Source organism: Hemitrygon akajei, chromosome 19 (assembly GCF_048418815.1).
Source record: "Hemitrygon akajei chromosome 19, sHemAka1.3, whole genome shotgun sequence".
In the NCBI taxonomy this organism is placed as follows: Eukaryota; Metazoa; Chordata; class Chondrichthyes; order Myliobatiformes; family Dasyatidae; genus Hemitrygon; species Hemitrygon akajei.
The window spans coordinates 12,651,683-12,674,420 of NC_133142.1; the positions used below are offsets into that span (position 1 = coordinate 12,651,683).

Genomic DNA, 22,738 nt, shown 5'->3' on the forward strand with positions numbered 1-22,738 from the left:
TTACAATGCATCTCTACTTTAAGAGAACAATGTTAACCATAATTGGTAGTTGGCACGATGCCTGCATCAGAAACAATGGGTTATTTTTACGTTATATTTGACTGCCGGTTTCCTGGAGCTTTAAAACTTAGCTCCCTAAGCATGTCAGTGGCAAGAGGACATTGTAGACAACATTTATTAAAAGATTAACCCATCGGGTTTAAGGTTTTTGCAGTTTTACTTGGACAATCTAAATTTTGTATTCTTATTGAACTGTGTAGTATATAGATTCTTAACTGTAGGCATATTTCATTTTTGGTAAATAAGCTTCACAGTTCTCTCAGATACTCATTAAAATCTCACAAAGGTGTTTGGTGAGTTTCTTCTGATACACTGCTGGAGTCTGAAGTGTTTATGAATCGAGAAGAAGGAGGTTAACAGAACTATTGAATGCATGGAAAAGTACTTCCTTTGATTTGGTTCTTACAGGTTTTCATATCATTTCCTCAATATGGCAACCTTTATCAAATATTTGAGAAAATTACCAATGGGTTGTATTTTTAAAAACCTATAAGCATGAACATAGTAAAATTTGATTTATATTTAAATTCATGGAGTATCTTTCACCTTTCCTTTGTGCTGCACTTATTCTTTCTCACTTCCTCTCAGTAATGTTGCTGCTACGTCCTCTCCGGTGATTTACTTTTCTCGAATTATATTGGGAGCTTGGGAAGAATTGGAATTAAGCTTTCCTACAGAGAAATGAATCTAGTCAATGTTTCTACATGAGGTCTTGAATAATTTTCTGTGTAGTTCTGTATTTCATGGATTAACCTAGTATTTTTTCCCATTTCTTACTAGGAAGGGTGAATCAACAGTATTAAAAGCTCATACAGGCACCATACGAAGTGTTCAGTTCTCCAGAGATGGACAATCACTGGTTACTGCTTCTGATGACAAAACAATCAAAGTTTGGACAGTTCATCGACAGAAGTTTCTTTTTTCTTTAAGCCAGCACATAAATTGGGTTCGATGTGCCAAGTAAGAGCAAGCACTCAATCTATCAAAGACAGGAGGTGGGAAATAGTTAGGTTGGTGCTCTTGCACATGTTTTGAAATTCAGGTTAGTTGATTGCAGGCATTCAAAGCAGTTCCATAATTTTAAAACTTGTATTCTAAAACTGTCTCTACTAATACACAGACTGAGAAAACTTCTGTTTCAGTAAAAATTTCATAGAACATATACTCTTAGATTTTTTCACATTGCACATTTCCTCTTGTATTTGTTTAACATTCAAGTAAAATAATGTGGGTCTAAATATCGTTTAAGATCCAGGGAGCCACCAAAGGGGAGTTACTTTGTTCAAAAAATATGGAGATAGAGAACATTTGCAGAATGGACCTGCTCTAATATTCTTTTGTGTGATAAATTTAGAACATTGTGTCAAGCATAATTTGCCTATTTACATATTGTAGTAGTGGCCTCATGAAATTTCTTTAAAAAAACACGTATAAAAATTTGTGAGATTGATCTGGCTTTATTTTCTGTTGTGGGTTGTTCTTTCTGGTTAATGGTTATGTTTTGTAACTCGAGAAGCTAATCAGAAGAAAAGCACAGAAGCCTGAGCTAATTGTGTACTTAGTTTTTCTTTAGTGAAGTGCTCACATATGACGGTGGCATAATGATGGTATGCCTCATTTCATATAACTCATAATGAATTATGTAAACAAACAATACTTTCACAATATTACTGTAATATATTACAAATAGAATTGAGGGTTGGTTGTATACACAGCTTTCTTTTGGTTAATTTTTTTTTACTTTAAATTTTAGGTTTTCTCCAGATGGAAGGCTCATTGTTTCGGCTAGTGATGATAAAACTATTAAAATATGGGACAAAGCTACTAGGGAATGTATACATTCATTTTATGAACATGGAGGGTGAGTATTTTTGATAAATATTAATCTATCAAAAGTTGAAAAAAAGTAATACTGTATTGCTGGCATCGCAATGGAAAGAAAAATTAGAGGTTTGGATTGATGAGTTTCCTGCGCACCAGGTTCACAGATTTGTGTGCATTTGTGACCTGATAGAGAGTTTTTGAGCTTCATCTCAAGCAAGGATGGGAATCTGTTAATCAGTACCTTTAGTGCATTCTATTGTCTGACATATTTCCAAAACATAACCATTTTCCCATGGTATTTCAGATGGTGAACCAAACTTCTGGGTGCAGAAGGAAATATCGAGTAAAAGAAAGGTCAGAATAAGGGAACAAAGAAAAGTTAGATATTATTTCAGTGGCACAGATTTTTTTAAATATTATTATGTCATTTAGAAAATCACTTGGACAGAAGTGGACAAGTTCCAAAGTTCTATGGCAATGTTATTTATATATTGATTGATTGATTGATTGAAATGCAACGCAAAATAGGCCCTCTGAGCCGCGTTGCCAAGCAACCCCCGATTTAACCTTAATCTAATCACAGGACAATTAATAATGATCAACTAATCTACTAACCAATACTGTACATCTTAGGACTGTGGGAGGAAACTGGAGCACCCAGAGGAAACCCACGCATTTCGCAGTGATGACATATAGAATCCTTACAGATGACATTGGAATTGAACTTTGAACTTCAATGCCCTGAGCTATAACAATGTCACGCTGCTATACTACTGTGTGGCCCATTTTTGAATGGTGTGTCAGAATGATGATTCTTTCAATGTAACAGCAAAGGTGCAACATATTTCTGACAGAAGTGTTCATGCTTTTGGATTTAATTATTTCACTTGTCTGGAGTTGCTGTTTATTTTATGCACCCATGATGGTGTGTTCTGTTGGCCTTGCAATCATATCTATAGGAGATTATTACCCAGTATTTTCTCCATCGAAATATTAATTTTCATCTATACAGCAACTTGCCCTGACGAGCATAAAACCATAAGACGTAGGAAAAGAATTAGGATATTCAACCCATTGAATCTGCTTCATCATTCAATCATGGCTGATTTATTTTCTCTCTCAACCTCATTTTCCTGTCTTCTCCCCATAACCTTTGACACCCTTACTAATCAAGAACTTATCAACTTCAGTTTCAAATACACTGAATGACTTGGCGTTCACAGCTGTGTGCGACGGTGAATTCCGTGGATTCTCTGTTAAATAAATTTCTCATCGCTAAGGAATCGTTCCTATATTTTGAGTTTCTATTCTGATCACTAAACAGTAGCCTGACTTGGTTATTACTGTTGTCCAGGTGGTCCAAGAGTCAGCAGAGAGCCAGTGAGATTGTAGCATGTCCAGGTCCTTGCGTAGGCAGGAGTTTATTCTAGTCATGACCAATCTCTCAAAGCACGTCATCACAGTAGATGTGAGTCCTACTTAATTTTCCTTGTCAGCCCTGCTTGCTTCATCTTCCCTTTTAGAATGCTTTTTGCCCTTTTGAGATGAACTGACCCCAGTGTCTTCTGAATTACTCCTAGAACCTCCTGTACTGTCCTCCCTACAAGTGTCTCCTTCCAATCAACTTAAGCCAGTTCTTCTCTCATGCCTCTGTATTTACCTTTACTCAACTCTGATATCAATACATCTGATTTTAGCTTCCCTCTCAAACTAGAGGGTGAATTCTTTCATATTATGACCACTGGCTCCTAAAGGTTCCTTAACCTTAAGCTCCTAGTCAAACTTGATTCACTGCAGAACACCAAATCCAGATTTGCCTACTGGGCTTGACCACAAGTTGTGCAGAGGCCTGTATATCACTCCCATGAGTGTCTTTTACCTTTGCAGTTTTCTTAACTCTATCCACAAGAATTCTACCCTTCTGATCTTATGTCACTTATTTTATGGATTTGATTTAATCTTTTTTTTTTACCAACAAAGCCATCCCATCTCCTTTGCCCACCTGCTTGACTTTTCAATGGGGTATGTATCCTTGAATGTCTAGCTCCCAGCTCTGATCTTCTTTCAACCACGACTATGTGATGCCCACAATGTTACACATGCCAATTTCTAACTACAATAAGCTCACTTATCTTATTTCATATACAGTATGCATTCAAATACAACATCTTTTTTCTCAATTTCGTCTCCATGTTGTCTGAATTTAAATTCTTATTACTGTGTAAAATCTCTGTCTTACTCTTTATTCTGGAGACATCAGTAACCTCTTTTGCACCCTTCTTCCCTTTTACTTTAACCACAGTTTTCCGAGCTGTTGAACACCGCATCCCCCTCCATCCCCCTACTATACACAGCCCTAATTATGTCATTTGCCAGGACTCTAGTTCAGGTGGAGCCTATAGCTTCCTTCTTCCCCAGTGCTGGGACTAATATGCAACAAATTTAAACTCACTTTTCCTGCACCAGTCTTTAAGCCATGCATTTAACTCTGATCTTATTAATCCTATGACAATGTGCATGTAGTTGAGATCACAGTCCAGAGATTGTTATCTTTTTGGTTTTGCATTGTAAGTTAGTACTTAGCTGTTCAAGTTCCCTCAGCAAAACCTCTTTCCTTGTTCTTCCTACGTCGTTGGTACCCACAGGGACCACAACAACTGGATCATTCCCCTCACACTCCAAATTCCTCTGCAAGTGTGAGGAGATGTCCTGAATTCGACATTAGGCAAGCAACACATCCTTTAGGACACTCTATCCTTGCAAAAGTGAATTGTGTCTTTTCCCCTGACTATACTATCCCTAATTATGACTGTATTTCTCACTTCTCCTCCCTCTTCAATGGCTTCCTGAACCATGGTGCTACAGTTCACTTACTCAACTTTCCCACAGTTTCCACTCCCATCTGCATAGGGAATATGAATCTCATTACTGTTGGCCAAGGTCAAAGGCGGAGGCTGCTTCAGCACCACTTCTTATATCACCCTGTCTACCTCACTTATTGTCACATCCTCTTGTCCCTGATTCAGAGTGAATTTGAAGTAATTAATCCAATGGGTGTGATTGCCTCCTGAAACACATTGTTGAGGTTAACTCTGCCTCTTCCTGGTGCATTGCAGAGTTTGAAGCTCAGATTCCAGGTAATCAACTTTGAGCCTGAATTCCTTTAGCAACCAACACTTGCTGCAGATATGGTCACCTGAAACCAGAATCGGGTCCATAAACTCCCACATCATACAGCTACATCACATCACCTGAATGCGCATCCCCACTTTATTCAATCAATTGTAACTTGCTGTCTTTTTATTTAGCCACTATAAGAACAAATTTGACTTTGTAATTTTCAATGGATGATGAATTAAGTGCTGGGCTGGCAAACCTGTGGCGTGTGTGCCTCAAGATGCACATGCAAAAATGTTGGCATGTGTCATGCAATGTTACCCCTCAGTTCTTTAAGCCCCTATCCATAATAAAAAGATGGATAATGATTGTCTTCACTGCCAAATGAAGCAGCGAATGAATTTTTTTTTAACAACCCAGAGCAGTGAGATGCTTTTACAGCAAACAACAGTTAGATGGTTGTGAAACTGTGACATTAAACAATACATATTAAAGTACTCACAGATCTGACGTGCACATCAGCATTTTGATAGTAAATCGTTGCCATAACAATGCTGTTCAGAAATTATGTCATTTGTCAATTGTCTTTTATAAGATTAATAAATTTTGAATAGGTTTTCTAAAATGTTTCATTTATTGTATTATACTTTAATAGTAAAATAATGAATACATGTATATAAACCTTCTTTAAAAATTGTCCATAATTATTGTCACCAATTAATAATCAATGATAATCCCTGTTTAAAATCACCACAGCTTGCAAGAGAATTTTTTTTCAAGATTATCACCAATTTGGCTGTATGCTCTCAAAATGTTTCAACTTCTCTGAACTGGAGTATTATGTTTTCTTTTGTGAAACTTTACAAATGGCTGTTCAGGTTTATTTCATTTAGCAAGGATAATGAAGAGGAGTTATCCTTCTTGAACATAAGTGATTTTATAAAATTTCAAGTCTGTTAAATATCCTAATTGTTTTGCACTGCTTTCAACTACCATAGTAACTTTGTTGCAAGTTACTCAATCTAAAAGAAACATTTGATGCGATACTTCAGCTTTCTATGAGATGCAACTAAAACTTACTTTTCTTCCTCAAAGGTTTGTTAACTATGTAGATTTTCACCCCAATGGAACCTGCATTGCAGCAGCAGGGACAGACAATACTGTGAAACTTTGGGATATTCGTATGAATAAACTTCTGCAACATTATCGAGGTAGGAGATTGCATTTTCTGCAAAGTAACTTGTATAAGTGGTGGTAAGTATGCTTGAAATAATCACTACCTTAAGTAATAATTCCCTATATCCTGTGGCGGATGACTTTTGATCACTAAGTGGGTTTGGGAGCTGAGAATGAGTTTGCAAAACCTGTTTTGTGGGCTGCAGCACTTGATTGCCTGTTCATTTCCTCAATTTATTGTTCCATGATTACTTCCAGGACATAACTCCATTTATATAGTATTGTACATTCTTTAGCTACGAACACACCTTTTGTAATTATCTGACACTTTCCATTGATCCAAATAAACTCTGAAGCAACAAATCATGGTAATCATGAACTCAAACTCAAGCCCTGTCTACAGGCTGTAAATGAACTTAGTATTAATGACAAGCATTTTTTTTTCCACTGTGGGAATTATCATCAAGGGCAGCAATTACAGATATTTCCTGTTTGCCTTTGAGAGAATTTTGGTGAGCCGATTATGAACTAACTGCAGTCAATGGAGTGAATTGTTCCTGTTGTGTATGGCCTAACTAATGCCTTTAATTGCATCATTGTGTATGATGTAATTAAGGGATTAATTAGGCCATCACCATCACACTCTGATATGCTTCTGGAGCTGTTTGTAAGGTAACAGTGTGAAGATGCCAGATTTCTTTCCCAAAAGAATATTAATTACTGTCGGTGGATGGTTTTGTTAATATATCCTTGCATCTCTTAGTCGTTATTCGTTACATAGAAACGTAGAGAACCTACAGTGCAAAACAAGCCCTTCAGCCCACAATACTGTGCCAAACATGTCCCTACTTTAGAAATTATCTGGGGTTACCCATAGCCCTCTATTTTTCTAAGCTCCATGTACCTATCCAAGAGACTCTTAAAAGACCCTATTGTATTCGCTTCCACCACCATCGCTGGCAACCCATTCCATTCACTCACCACTCTCTATGGATCTCCTGACATCTCCTCTGTACCTACTTACAAGCATAGAAACATAGAAAACCTACAGCACCATAAAGCTGTGCCCTCTCGTGTTAACCATTTGAGCCTTGGGGAAAAGCCTCTGATTATCTACACAATGCCTCTCATCATCTTATAGAGGTATATCAGGTCACCTCTCATCCTCTGTTGTTCCCAGGAGAAAAGGCCGAGTTCACTCAACCTATTCTCATAAGCACGCTTTCCAATCCCAGCAACGTCTTTGTAAATCTCCTCTGCACTCTCTCTATCGTATCCACATCCTTCCTGTAGTGAGGTGACCAGAACTGAGCACAGTACTCCAAGTGGGGTCTGACCTGGGTCATATATAGATATAACATTACCTCTTGAACTCAATCCCACGGTTGGTGAGGGCCAATACGCTGTATGCCTTCTTAACCACCCAGTCAACCTGCACAGCAGCTTTGAGTGTCCTATGTACTCGGACCCCAAGATCGCTCCAACCCTCCACACTGCCGAGAGTCTTACCATTAATACTATATTCTGCCATCATATTTGACCTACCAAAATGAACCACCTCACTCTTATCTGGGTTGAACTCCATCTGTCACTTTTCAGTCCAGTTTTGTATCTTATCAATGTCCCCTGTAACCTTTGACAGCCTTCCACATTATCCACAACACCCCCAACCTTTGTGTCATAGCAAATTAACAAATTTACTAACCCATCCCTCACTTCCTCATCCAGGTCATTTATAAAAATCACAAAGAGAAAGGGTTCCAGAACAGATCCTTGAGGCACACCACTGGTCACCAACCTCCATGCAGAATATAACCCGTCTACAAACACTTTTTGCCTTCTGTGGGCCAGCCAATTCTGGATCCACAAAGCAAGGTCCCCTTGGTTCCCATGCCTCGTTACTTTCTCAATAAGCCTTGTGTTGTTTCCAAAACTTAGAATTTGGGAAAAGAAGACCTAAAAATTACCTATCTGGTGGGATGACTCCATTTTTCAAACATAGGCAATTATCATTTTTCACTTTTGAAAGACTTATTCATTTATTTTAGCATTTCCATGGGAAGGCTACTTCAGGTTTATTTTGTTTTTGAGGTTCTGGACCAAAATGTGTTTATAAACTTGACTGTGTGAGGAACAGGGAACTGAATAGAGGTTACTAGCTCCAAAATGGTTAAGCTTTTCTGTTGCTGAAGACCTTCTGGTGTGTCTGTAAGTTGGGTAATCTTTATTTTCTTGCAGTGCATAGTGCTGTGGTAAACTGCCTCTCATTTCATCCAACTGGAAATTATCTTATCACTGCATCGAATGATTCAACACTGAAGATACTTGATTTATTGGAGGGAAAGTTATTGTACACTCTCCATGGTCATCAGGTGAGCTAGTGTCATTAGAGTTCTATGTGTTCAACCCAGAGTCCTTTTCAGTAATAGCTGTCCATATCTGATTGTGGTGAGAGTTTGATTTTTAGTGCCAAAATCTTAACTAGTTGCTTATTTTCGCATCTGGTCAAAGAAGTCCAATTTTTCGATGAGAATTTTTCTTAAGATTACAAGAACAACAATTCACATTTTTTTCAACGTTTTTGTTAATCTTGAATTTCAGAAAATTAAGTTCCACTATTATGTTAAAAATATTCATTTTACAGTATTGCAGTCTGTTCATCTAACATGTCTTATTTAAATGAAAACTAATACACTATTTTTACTACAACATGGTGCTTCCAGCCACCATTATACAATATTTGAACTTGTATGCTGAGAATAATTAAGAGAATAAGACTATAAGATGTAGGAGCAGAATTAGGCCATTAGTCCCATTGAGGCTGCTCCACCATTCAGTCATGGCTGTTTTTCCTTTCTCAACCCATTCTCCTGCCTTCTTCCCTTAACCTTCACTTCGGCACGGAACTGGCTCGTAGCTGAGGCCTGCGGTCATTGACACAGTGTTAAATGGAACTGACTTGGTGGTGGTCAGTCCTGGACCATTTTGGGGATTCTGCAGTTTGATGTTTAATATTCTGTGTGTTATTTATTTGTTTTCTGATGTTTGCGTGATTTGTTCTTCTTTTTCCCTTTGTTTCACAAGTTGGGTGTTTGATGTTTTCTTTAATTGGGACGAATGTTTTTTTTTGTTTCATGGCTGCCTGCAGGAGGATGAATTTCAGGGTTGTATACTATATAAATACTTCAATAATAAATGTACTTTGAAACCTTCAATCCCCTTACAAATTAAGAACCTCATTACAAATGTTACGAACCCCGTAACTAGGTCACTTACCAGCAAAGATAGAGAGGTCTGCTGAAGTCTGATGGTACTATTTTTAAACATTTTTATTTATAAAGGGGCACAAAAGTAAGGTTAATACAAACATTCAGATAATCTACGTCGTCAATACTCAATCTAAAGCACGGGTATAGTAATAATCATCAATAAGAAGTGGCTCTATCGTTTTGTCTAGGGGTAAAAATATTGTCCGATGGAAATATAAAAGTCTCACCAGTTCATGCAGGCTTTAGCCTTTTGGGGACCGCTGGGTTTCACTTGTTGGAGAGAGAGAGAGAGATTTTTGGTGAGAAAAGAAACTTGCCCAATCTTTAGGACGCAAACCGTTGAATCGGGAATGTGGTTTCCCCGTTGTTAGTTCGAAGTCCTTTTCGGTGTTACCAGCCACCCGTTCCCCAGGCCAGGGGAAACGGACCACACGTGGCTTCCGAATAGCTTCCCGTTATCACGGGAGCGATGAGCGATGGTGTCTCCTTCTGGTGCGTCGCTAGGGGACTGCCTCCTGCAGCCCCTCTTTTATCTTGACTTGCAGAGTTGTAGCTGTCAATCAGGGTGGGGTGATACAATCCCCACCCCACATTGCCCAAGGGTGTACATGTAGCCCTGATAGCTGGCACGTAGCATAGGGTCACAATCCACAAAGGTGTCTCCAAGAAACAATGGTCAAATCCGTTGCGTTGTCTTTCTGAGGATTCTCTGTCATTTCCTGGGTCCAAGACCCGAATTAATAGCGATCTTGTGATTCTCAGGAAGGAGGGGGCTGGGATCATAACACAAACAAGAGTCTGAATGTTAGTGATATTGGTCATGTTTCAAAATTCTGGAATGTAGTTTCTTGATAGTGAATCTTCAAGTTGGTGTTGAGCGATTTGGTGAGTAATGCAGCATTGAATGTCATTGAATGGCAGTTAAAGTCTCACTGTTGGAAATGATACTTTTCTGGCTCAAATATGTTGCAAATGGTACTTCTTATTAGCTTATGCCTAAATCTTCAGATCTTGCATTGCATGCATAGACAATTTCACAATCTGGAGCTGTGAAAAGAACTGAGCACCATGTAGTCATCATCAAAGTATTCTCATTTTTGCTGTAATATATAGTAGATTAATGCCTGTGAGGTTTCTTTGGGGTGAGGTGGCGGAAGACTGAGAAGATGTGCAATCGAATCACCATTTCTGTGTGAAGGTGGTTACAATTATTGCACTACTCTTTTTGGCATTCATATGCCAAACTCAACCACTGTTGTGGATGGTGCTGTTGAATCTTTATCTGGTTGACATCTCATTTTGTCTTGGGTTTACCTGTTACTGCATTGTGTCCCACACTCAATGAATTATGACTGAGCTCGTGGCTTGGTGATAATCAGAGTGTGAGTGTAACTTTAGGCCATGAACTTGCTGCTGTGGTGGAATACGTTTGTTTTGCTGCTGATTGCCTACAGCGGCCCAACTTTGAACTATGGGATTTGTTCTCAATCTGTACCACATTGCAGTGTTTTAAAACATAATAAATCCTACCTTTGTGAAGAAGGAATCTTGTCTCTTCAAGGTTCATGTAGTGATCTCTCCTCCCAGAGTCTACAGGGATATATGCAAGAACAGATAGATTATAATGCCAGGATCAAATGGATTTATTATTTGTTTTTGTTCTCTCATGAGCTGGTGCAGATTCAGTCTGATAAGTGTGCCCTTCCTGAGACATAATTTTCAAGGTTGACTGTAATTGGAGTGAGCTGGCTACGACTAATTCCGGTGCATAGATTGAATTGAAAGGACCACTTGGATTTATTATTTTGTTTAGAAATAATGATTCACTTTTGAGGCAATCTTTTCACTTCTGAGGCAATTTTGCAGAGCTAGGTTGTCAATCTAGATAGTCAACTAGATTGCTAAGGGCTTAAGGCTCTATAGGTCAGAGTGGTGGCAGGCTTTCTTTTTAAATAACTATTTAGTAGTTGCATGGTCATCATAATTGCCATTAATTTAAAAACCACTTACGTAATGGAATTTAAATTCTCTCTGTCTTCACCAGACCAGATTTCTAAGTTTAACCATAAGTGTATGAGTATATGCTTACGTATACTTGGGTATTTGTCCAGACTTCTAAGTATAACTATAAGTACGTAAGGATATACTAAGTTCTATCTGAAGTGTATACTAAGTACAATTTCCCTTTAAGTAAAAATAAGCAAGGAAAGTGTGCTGGGCTTGCAAGTAAGATTGAAATGCAACCCTTAGATCCTCACTCCCTACTATCTTGCTGCTGAATGCATAGACTCTGGAAAATTAAATTGAAGACCTCAGAGCAAGATTGCAGTACCAAAGGGACTTCAGGGACTGCTGTGTACTTTGCTTCACGGAGACATGGCTCACTCCGACCATTTGGATGCAGCGCTGCAGACTGAGGGCTTCAACGAAAAAACAGGACAGCTGAGTCTTTTAAAGGGAAAAGTGGTGGAGTATGTGTCATGATTAGCTCATTGTGGTGCACAGACGTGATTCTGTCTCTATCTTGCTCACCCGACCTGGAACACCTAGCGGTCAAGTATTGTCCATTTTATCCGCAAATTTCCTGGTAGTGGCATACAAAGTCAGGCAGGCACTGGAGGAGCTGTGCACCTTGATCAGCAGTCCCGAAACAGTGCACCCTGATGCCCTCCCTATCATTGCAGGGGATTTCAACTAGGCCAGGTTGAAGAAGTCTCTGAACAGCTACCACCAACATATCACCTGTGGAACAGAGGAGCCAGCACACTTGACCACTGTTATATCACCATCAAGAACACTTACCATGCTATCCCACACCCTCACTTTGAAAAGTCCCATCATCTGGCTGTACCTCTACTCCCAGTGTACAGGTAGAGACTAAAGACCTCAGTGCCAATGGTGAGGACCAAGGAGGTAGGATCAAGGGAGGCAGAGGAACACGTAGAGGACTGCTTTGAGTCAATAAATTGGATAATATTTAGGGATTCACTTTCGATTTTGAATGAATATGCCACAGTTGCCACTGACTTCAATATCTATGTGGATGAGTGTATGCCTTCAAGAACATATTGGACATAGCTGAAGAAAGAATTTAGAGAGCTGGCAGAAAACTGAGAAGGAGGACCTCAGGGTAGTAATTTCTGCATTGCTATTTATGCCATGCACCAGTGAGGGTAGAAACAGGATGATTTGGCAGATAAATGCATGGCAGAGAAGCTGGTGCAGTGAGCAGGGCTTTAGGCTCTTGGATCATTAGGATCTCTTTTGGGGGATTTATGACCTGTATAAAAGGGACTAGTTGCACCTGAACCCAAGGTGGACCAATGTTCTTGCGGGCATGTTTGTTAGAGTAGATCAGTAGGGTTTAAACTAATTTGGCTGAGGATGGAATCCAGAGTGAAGGGACTCAGGAGGAGACAGATGGGGGGGAAAAAACTAAGATAGTGTGCAGTCAAACTGTCAGGAAGGGCATGTGGATAATAGGACAAAATTGCAGCCAGCAGGGTGACAGTCAGTGCATTAGGGATGCAGATTCAAAAAGGGTAGCAAATACAGGACTCAAAGTGTTCTATCTCAATGAAAGGAGTATAACAAATAAGGTGGATGATCTTGTTGCACTTTTACAGATTATTGGGTATGCTGCTGTGGCCATCACTAAGTCATGGCTGAAGGATAGTTATAATTGGGAGCTGAATGTCCAAGTTAGACGTTGTATCAGAGGGATGGGAAGGTAGGCAGAGGAGGTGGCATGGCTCTGCTGATAAAGAATGGCATCAAATCATTAGAAAGATGTAACATCGAATCAAAAGATGTTGAATCTCTGTGGATTGAGTTAAGAAACTTCAAGGGTAAAAGGACCCTGATGGCACTTATATAGAAGCCTCCAAACAGTAGCTGGGATGTGGACTATGGATCACAATGGGAATTAAAAAAGATGTGTCAGAAGGGCAATAGTGTGATAATCGTGGGAGATTTTAACATGCAGGTAGATTGGGAATATCAGTTTGGGAATGGATCCCAAGAGAGTGAATTTGTTGAATGCCTATGAGTGGCTTTCTAGAGCAGTTTCTCATGGAGCCTACCAGGAGATCAGCTATACTGGATTGGATGTTATGTAATGGACCGGAGGCAATCAGGGAGCTTAAGGTAGAGGAACCCTTATGAAGCAGTGATCACAATATGATTGAGTTTTACTTGAAATTTGATTAGGGAGAAAGTAAAGTCTGACATAGCAATATTTCAGTGGAATAAAGGAAATTACAGTGGTATGAGAGTGGAGTTGACCAAAGTAAATTGGAAGGAAATGCTAGCAGGGACAACAGCAGAGCAACAATAGCTTGAGTTTCTGGGAAAAATCAGGAAGGTACAGGATAGATGAATTCCAAAAACTACAGAAATACTCAAATAGCAAAATAGCACAACAGTGGCTGACAAGGGAAGTCAAAACTAATGTAAAAGCAGAAGAAAGGGCATATAACAAAGCAAAAATTAGTGGGAAGATAGAGGATTAGGAAGCTTTTAAAAACCTACAGAAAGTAACTAAAATAATCATTAGGATTAAGATTAAATATGAAAGCAAGCTAGCAAACAATATCAAGGTGGATAGAAAAAAAATAAAGAGATATGAGAGTGGATATAGGAACACTAGAAAATAAGGCCAGAGAAATAATAATGGATGACAAGGAGATGGCAGATGAACTAAATGAGTATTTTCCAACAGTCTTCACTGTGGAAGACTCTAGCAGTGTGCCAGGTTTTGAAGGGTGTGAGAGAAGAGAAGTGAGTGCAGTTACTATTGCAAGGGAGATGATGCTTCAGAAGCTAAAAGACCTAAAGGTGCATAAATCACTCTGACCAGATGAACTAGGGTTCTGAAAAAAATAGTTGAGATTGTGGAGATATTAGTTTAGATCTTTCAAGAAACATTGCACACTAGCAGGATTCTGGAGGACTGGAAATGTCGCTTAACTCTTTAAGAAAGGAGGGAGGCAACAGAAAGGAAATTATAGAACTGTTAGCATCACCTCAGTGGTTGGGAAGATGTTGGAGTCAGTTGTTAAGGATGAGGCTCTGGAATACTTAGTAACACAGGACAAGAAAGGACAAAGTCAGCATGGTTTCCATGAGGGGAAAATCTTGCCTCAGGAACCTGTTAGAATTCTTTGAGGAGATTACAAGTAGGATCGATAAAGGGAATGCAGTGGATGTTGTACATTTGGATTTTCAGAAGGCCTTTGACAAGGTGCCATACATGAGGCTGCTCACCAAGTTAAGAGTCCATGGTATTACAGGAAAGCTACTGGCATGGTTAGAGCATTGGCTGATTGGTAGGAGGCAGGGAGTGGGAATAAAAGAATCCTTTTCTGGTTGGCTGCCAGTGACTAGTGTCACAACAACAACCTTGTACTCAATGTCAGGAAGATCAGGGAATTAATTGTGGACTTCAGGAAGAGGACATTGAGGGAACACCCATCTGTTCTCATCAAGGGATCAGAATTAGACGGTGAGCTGTTTCAAGTTCCTTCGTGTCAACTTCTTGGGCCCAAAATGTTGATGCAATTTTAACAAGGCACAACAGCAACTATATTTCATTAGGAGTTTGAGGTGACTTTGTATGTTGCCATAACCTAGCAAATTTCTATAAATACTCTGAGACCATTAATTCTAACTGGCTGCATCACTGTCTGGGATGGAGGGGCCACTGCACAGGATCAGAAAAAGCTGCAAACTCAGTGAGCTTCATTATGGGCACTAGCCTCTCCAGCATCGTGGACACCTTCAAAAGGTGATGCCTCATAAAGGCTCTATCCATCATAAACCCTCGTCACCCAGGGCAATATAAAATATTGTAATTTGTAGTTTTTTATTGTACTGTGCCACTGCCGCAAAGCAACTTGCAAATGTTACTACATACGTAAGTTCACCTAGGTCAGGAATGAAAATGGTAATTCAAATCTTTTAAAATGTATTTATTGAGTAAATTTTAAAAAACGATGTTGGGCAGGTTTCTCAATGAAAAGCTGGAAACAGTGTGATGGTTCAGGTTCATTAAATGGTTGAAGTAAAAATGAACTTAAACACTGACTACACCACCCTAGGGATGTTTGACACAACATCTGAGGTTGTATATATTGGTCTATAAGAGATTGTAATACATATTTACCAGTTTGATAAAATTATAAGAGTTTACTGAAACCTGGGTTATCCTCTGTGAAGTTTAAAGTATAAAAGTGTGATTCATCAAAGTATTGATGTATTAAAAAGGGGTGTATTAAAAATGGAAGCATGTTGTAAGTGAATTTCAGGGCTGGAATTTGGGGAAAAAAAGTCAGTGGTTTATTATTAATCTGACACTGATAGAGTTTCCTTAACACTATAAGGTTGGGGGTCAAAATGCCACACAGGGAATTGTCATATGTCAAGCAATGTTTCATAAAGTAGCTGTCTTTTATTGTCAGGCAATCTACCCATCTATCAGGTAAATTATTTAAATATGTAAATACATAGTCAGAAGACCTTACTTTCAGGTTCCCTGCCTCCAATGCTATTTAACATTTTAATTGGCCATTGGTTCTCAGCAGGGAATAGTGTTTAATTCATTAATCGACCTCCTAAAGTTTCTGGCTGTCAGCTGGGGAAAACATTTAAAAATTTCCTTTGGCAGTCATCCGTTTTTGGCTTTGTTAGTACCAGTGCGACCAAAGATACCCTGAGTGAATTAAACCTTGCTCCTAATGTTTACAGTTTCATAGAATACAAATAATACAGTTGTATGCCCAATGCTTGATTGTGTATTAGAGAGATTGAATATAGTCCGACTCTCTTGCTCTCCACCGGTAACTTGTCAATCCCACTTCATATATTTCCGTCACTTTAATCTTAAATGATAGATGTACAACATCTTGTCGAAAGAAATTTGCCTAAGTCTATTTCCTTGCCCTCTTGATATTAATTTGAAATTGATGATCTTGTGTCATTAGTTCTCCTGCCTAAAGAAGCAGTAAGCTTCGTCACACTGAGTTTATCTGGCAGATCCGGTCGGAACTGCTGCCTCTCAGCTGTTGGAATAGCTATATGCCCCAGACTTCCACATATACAGTTCCAGTTCTGGAAGTATGGAAGTTACTGAATGACAGATGGTACCACCTATCTTATTACGCTCCATCACTGGATTCTGTGTGGAATTCTCCATCCTTATGCTGGGGAATCACCTCTCAATTCCAATACCAGATTTGTTCTTTTGCAGGATCTGAGGCTCCATCAGGATCTCAGGCCTGCAAAATGGCTGGAGAAATAGAATGTACATTTTTGAGTTATTTTGTTTTAATGTTTTCAATGTTTTTAATATATTTCTAATGATATTTTAAAATTTTCTTTCTATTTAATTATTTACTCCCTGCTTAAAACCTATGATCATATAGGATTTTCGCAGCTGGTCAAAGCTCTATCTCCAGTTAACTGTGGGCATGTACTGACTGTGGGTATTGATTCTGGGAAGTTGGAGTATAACACAATCATTCTGGTAAAAGTGTAGGGATGTTTTCAGTATTTTTACTAAATCTCTTTACCATTTTGCTTCCAGTATAATTACTTACAGCATCTCAGGTCTCTCTTCATAACTATAGTTGCTTATTTTTTTAAAGTTGCCGGGAGAATATGGTCACTATAGATTCCAGTTTATAGAGTTTTAATGACCTGGTGTGCTTTGTGAACATTGAAGATCTTTCAAGGCCGTTTAAATATAATAAAATTTTCATTGCTGATTTTGATGCCCAGACACTGCATCTGTAAACTACAAAGCTCATACTGATTAACTCAGGAAAAGCAGGAAGGAAATCTTAGGAACCACTATCTGTCCTTGACTTCTGAAAATAAAGTTGTACCATCACCATCTTCATATATAAATAATTGGAATTATGATGAGTGTATGTTTGTTTTTGCTTAGTATCCACTGGTGTGAGGTTAGTAAAGTAAATTCATCAGAAAAGGTGGAAAATGTGCCGCTGTTGAGAATAGTGTTCATGCCTGTAGAACAGCTTGTTCTGAGAAGTATGCCAGCTGTATTTATTTATGTGGGTAATGTGCCTAGCCAGGCTTGACATATGTTTTTCTCTGGCAACTCACTAGTATTCTGGGAGGGAGCTGAGGAAGTGATGGATTAGAAGGGGAAGTGATAGTATTCCAGAAATATGCTTTGACGTAATAAGACCCCTGTTTCAAGTGCATGGTATGTATGATACCAGCTGATCATTGTTAGTTTACCCAGGGAGTGTGGCCAAGTTTACATTCCTGTATATAATTATAACCTAGATGGTCCTTCCTTTCCAAGGTTAGTGTTAAGCAAGAGCTTGTCTGCTTCAGACCGATGACATTTTACAGCTGCTTTTCCATATATGCACCTGTTTTTTTGAAGGAAGTTAGCGATGGATCAATTCACCAAGGAAGCTTAAGAGTTTTAGGGCGTTAAATTATTTTAAATATGTTCTAGTCTCACAGCACAAAATTTGTTCTCTTTCAGTAGTCAAGTCGTTTACATTAGAAAAATCTTTACATACATAGAGAATTTTCACTAGGATTTCGGTAAATGAGTTGAAACAAGTACTACTTTGGCTAATATGGAATTAGCTAAGTAGTGTTTATTCTGCTGGTTCACAAGCTTTTGTTCTTCAACCATGTGCTATTCCGAACATCAATTATTTCAGTGTGTGCAGTCTTGCAATATAGTAGAAAACAGCTCATAGAGGATTTGAAATTAATGTTGACGATCATCAACAGCTTTACATATGAATTAAATCATCACATTTCAGTTTTATTATTTTTCCCTAGCTCTACTCCAAATGAAATACTATATCAGAGTTTACATATTAAAAAGGAAAATATTATCCTAATATCACTTCATCATCTTTTGATGAAAACTGCTTATAGTCTCTTCATTGATTATTAATTTCAACATTTTTATAATGGTATCAAGTTAATAGATTGAAAAAAAAATTTCAGTGAATGGGGACCAATTATGAAATAGTTTTGTAATTATAATTTTAGTTTCCACAATTCTGATTTTCACCAGTGAACTGGGCACTCCCTTTTGCAAGATTAAATGTTGTTAAAGATCTACATAGATTTAGGTGGTGGTTCCATAGAGAACTGCCAGCAAGCTGCTTTTCACGGGTCAGTACATTTCTAACTTCTGTGTTCATGCTCAATCTGGTCTATCAGCTGTACTCTTCCCATGGTCACACGTCCCTTTTGTGGTACTGCAGAACTGATTGACTTGAAGAGTGCAACTATTCTGTGGAGCAAGCGCATGCAACTAGACCTTGGGCAGCAGATTCTGAGGAGCCAAAGCCTCAACCCCAGACTACTCTGTTAGTCTTTGACAGCTTGTTGTTGCCAGAAGTCCTTTTAGATTATTTTTAAATGTTTATGACAATCAGTCATTTAAAAGCAGCTTGCTGGGGCTGCAAAGGAATTTTTTTTCTGGCCTAACCCTTGCTTTGGGCGGCCGTTTTTTTTTTGCCTTTGCATACGTAGTTCTCTAGTGCTAGCAGTAAAAGAGGTGCTTAGCATGTTTTCAACAATAAAGCGGGCCGATAGTTAGATAGTAGTGAAGTTGTTGTAGTCCTAACATGGCAGGTCCCAAGAGTTGCTTTGCAGTGTAGTTTAGAAACTGAAGCAGTCAGGGAATGCAAATCTCCTCCTCTCTCCTCCCCTCTCTCTCTACCACTTCTCTTCCACAGAGAGTTTTAGTAGTTCTGCCTTTTCCACTGTTTTTGTTCTCTCATTTAATCTATTTCTTCTTTTAAATTAAGCTATGTAGTATTTGAAGTATGAAGTGTAGCTATAAATGGAATCAGTATTATTGTTGTAATATTATTATACCACAATAAGATTGACAAATGGACAAAAATAAATTGATTCACTCACCGAGAAGTGACAGCGATGGGATGAGGCAATCCTTCTGATGTTGGACCTGTATTCTGTTGTGGCAATCCTGAGGTACTGGCCAAGATGTGCACTGGAGAGTCTGTTTCTGTCCTGGTGCTTGATAGAGTTCATTGAAGAGAACGATGACTCACATATGTACATGGAGGGGAACAGTGTGAGTAGGAGCATTGCAATAGCTCTCGTGTTTTTGAATTGAGCTTGGGGAACCACGTTAATCCAAAAATCACTCACCTTAACTTCCTTGTGTTGTGCTTTGAGCAAATCAGATGTTCCCATTTCCAAGACCTTCATCTAAAGAGTTGCTTCATCTATGGAAGGCACCAGCCTTTTGGCTTCTGCAGTCCACTGGCCGTCAGCCGAAAAGGAGAACGGCTGTTTCAGGAAGAGGAGGATGTCACCTGAGAGTTTAGAGAAGCTTTCAAATCGTTCCCTGCAGTTTTCTGCCAGGCTCGTCATGAAATCCTTCATCACTGGATCTTCCCGCAGTAGGTCAAGTGTACGGTGTGAGTCAAGTGTACGGTGTGGGATGAGGTTAAAATAAATTAGAGCAGCACGCGCTTTATTTACGTTATGACAGGTGCGTTCACATAAGTCCCAGTGGGTCAGCGCGGTCCGGACCTGGCCCGCGATCCGCCTATTGGGGTTGTCTGGGCTAGGCTCAACTGTTTAAACACCTTAGTGGAGAAAAACATATTAGGACATAAACCAATTATAGGCTTCAAAAATATAAAAATGGGTCAGAATAAGATGAAAAATATAAGTGTCAGTCTAAGGACAGCCTGTATAAATGCAAGAAGTATTAAGAATAAAATAAGTAAGCTAGAATTATAAGCACATGCATATAAGTATGATATAATAGCAATAACTGAAACCTGGCTGACCTCAGAGGATGTTGATGAATATAATATTAAAAGATGTACTTGGGAAAGATGGGCAAGATTTTAAAGGTGGAGGAGTAGCCATATACATAACAGAGAATTTAAACGTGAGTTTGCTTATGATAGGAGATGAATCGAGACTTAGTGAAGCTATCTAGGTGAGAATTGAAAGCTATAAGAATAAAGGAAAAACATTGGGTGTATGTTATAGACCTAATGCTGATAGTGATTTTAATGAACAACTCTATCAGAATATTAAAAAGCAAGTTCTGAGGGTGATAATATAGTTACAGGTGACAATAATTTCCCAGATATTGAGTGGGTGAACCCAGTGACGAATGGATTACAGGACAGTGAATTCCATGATTGTTATTTTTTGACCCAGTATGCTAATATACCAACTCGAGGGGAGGCATGTCCAAATTTGATATTCTGTAACTATCAGGATAGAATTTTGAGTACAGAAGTTGTTTAGCCTTTAGGAACAAGTGATCATAATATTGTTAGTCTCTAAGCTTTTTCAGAGAGTATATCAGTAAAAACAAAAGCCATTAAATTGAATTTCAGAAAGGCAATGTTTGTGCAGATGTAGCAAAGACTTAAGAAGATAAACTGGAAGGAACTGCTTGATGTTGAGTCAGTTGAGGAAGAATGGAGTCATTTTAAAAAGGTAACAGATCCACTGCAGGAAATGTTCATACCCAAGGTCGGGAGAAGCAATAAAAACTGCATCGATGAATGAAGATATATATTTGAAATTACTGAAGAAAAGACAGCTATATAACCGTAGGGCATGTGAAAATATGAGTGCAAAAGGCAAGAGGGAACTTCGGATTGCCGAAAGGCAGGTTGAGAAGGATTTGCTGATAATGCTAAGAATAACGCTGAGATTTTTTCAATACTTTAGTAGTAAAAGAAAAGTCAAAGAGAAAGCTAAGTGTATTAGGAAGAATAGTGGGTTGTTAAATTATATAAAGAAGGACCTAGCAGATAGTCCTAACACATATTTTGCTTAAGTATTCACCTGCAAAGACGTTAGCAATATGTCAGTAAGTGTAGAGAAAAATCAGGTTAGAGATCTTAAAAAGTGAGGCCCAGCTTCAGCTGAAAAGGCTGAAGTTAATTCATCTCCAGGGCCAGACAACATATATGCAAGGGTACTTAAAGAGTTCTGTGATTATATATACAAAGCCCTAGCATGTATTCTTCAAAGGTCGGTGAAGATTGATGAAATCCCTAAAGACTGGAAATGGGCTAACATTGTCCCAGTATATAACAAAGGTGACCGCACTGACCCGGATAACTACAGACTACTAAACTTAACATGTATTGCAGACAAGATAATGGAAGCAATACTAAAGAATGAGATGGAAAATCAGCTGATAAGAACAGGCGTGTTAGCAGAAACCCAACATGGGTTCAGAAAAGAGAAATAATGTTTTACTAATATGCTGGAGTTCTATCAAGAGGCAACTAAAACTTATGATAACAATAGAACAGATGATATAATTTGGACTTTCAGAAGGCTTTTGACAAGGTACCCCATAAGAGGTTAACAATCAAAGTACAGGAGGTAGGGATTCAGGATAAGGTGTGCAAATGAGTACAGAATTAACTTGAAAACAGAACACAGAGAGTTTTGATGAGAGGATAATTTTCACGCCTAGAAGATGTTAAAAGTTGAATTCCACAGGGATCAGTTTTGGGGCAGCTGCTGTTTTTAGTTTATAGTAATTATTTGGATAAGTGCATAACAAATAAACTAGTTAAGTTTGCCAATGAAAAATAATTAGGGGGACGGGCTGATAACATTCAGGCAGCAGAATCAGTGTAGTTAGATCTAACATCAGGAAGCATTTCTTTACACAACAATTTGTGGACACATGGGACAAACTACCTGGTTGTGTAGTTGAGAGTAGTACTTTAGAGACGTTTAAATTTAAACTTGATAGTTATACAACACACTATATGAATAGGAATTTGGCAAGCTTTATTGGGCCTATTGGCCTGTTCTTGTTAAAAATGTTCTAATATTCTTTTAAAAAAAGATTAAGACATAAAATGCATAAAATAATTCCAGAAATTCATCAAAAACCCCAGAATAAAGAAAAATGAACACGCCACTTAACTGCAATTTTTTCAAACAAGTTTAGTGATTTCCCCCATTGAGAGCTGATGGATTAGAGGCAATCTGCATCTGCTCAATTCGCATGGAATGTTTGTTTTTATCAGCTGGAGCTGGTGAAAATTTTGGAGGCGGGCTGGAGGTCAAATGGATTGGCATCAAGCTGCATTGTGTCTCTAACTTCTGCGTTTCTAGGAATAAGTGTACAAGTCAGCTAGATCACAAGGAGGGCATTTGCAAAGGTTCTCCATGGAATTCCCAGACAGATGAAAATATGCTTCAGGCTCTTATGTTTGGCTAATAAATGATAAAAGTGTTGTCAGAAATGTTGCATCAGTTCTGAT

The 22,738-nt window shown here is 38.6% G+C and overlaps 1 protein-coding gene across 2 annotated transcripts in view; it reads left to right on the forward strand.

Annotated features, from left to right (window-relative positions):
• Nucleotides 1-22,738, forward strand: part of LOC140741743 (uncharacterized) — a 141,304-nt gene that overhangs the window by 39,578 nt on the left and 78,988 nt on the right. For both annotated transcript variants that reach the window (XM_073072092.1, XM_073072090.1), the window contains exons 4-7: nt 841-1,020; nt 1,814-1,921; nt 6,097-6,212; nt 8,416-8,549. In XM_073072092.1, the coding sequence (XP_072928193.1) occupies nt 841-1,020; nt 1,814-1,921; nt 6,097-6,212; nt 8,416-8,549 (538 nt within the window). The remainder of the gene's footprint in view (nt 1-840; nt 1,021-1,813; nt 1,922-6,096; nt 6,213-8,415; nt 8,550-22,738) is intronic.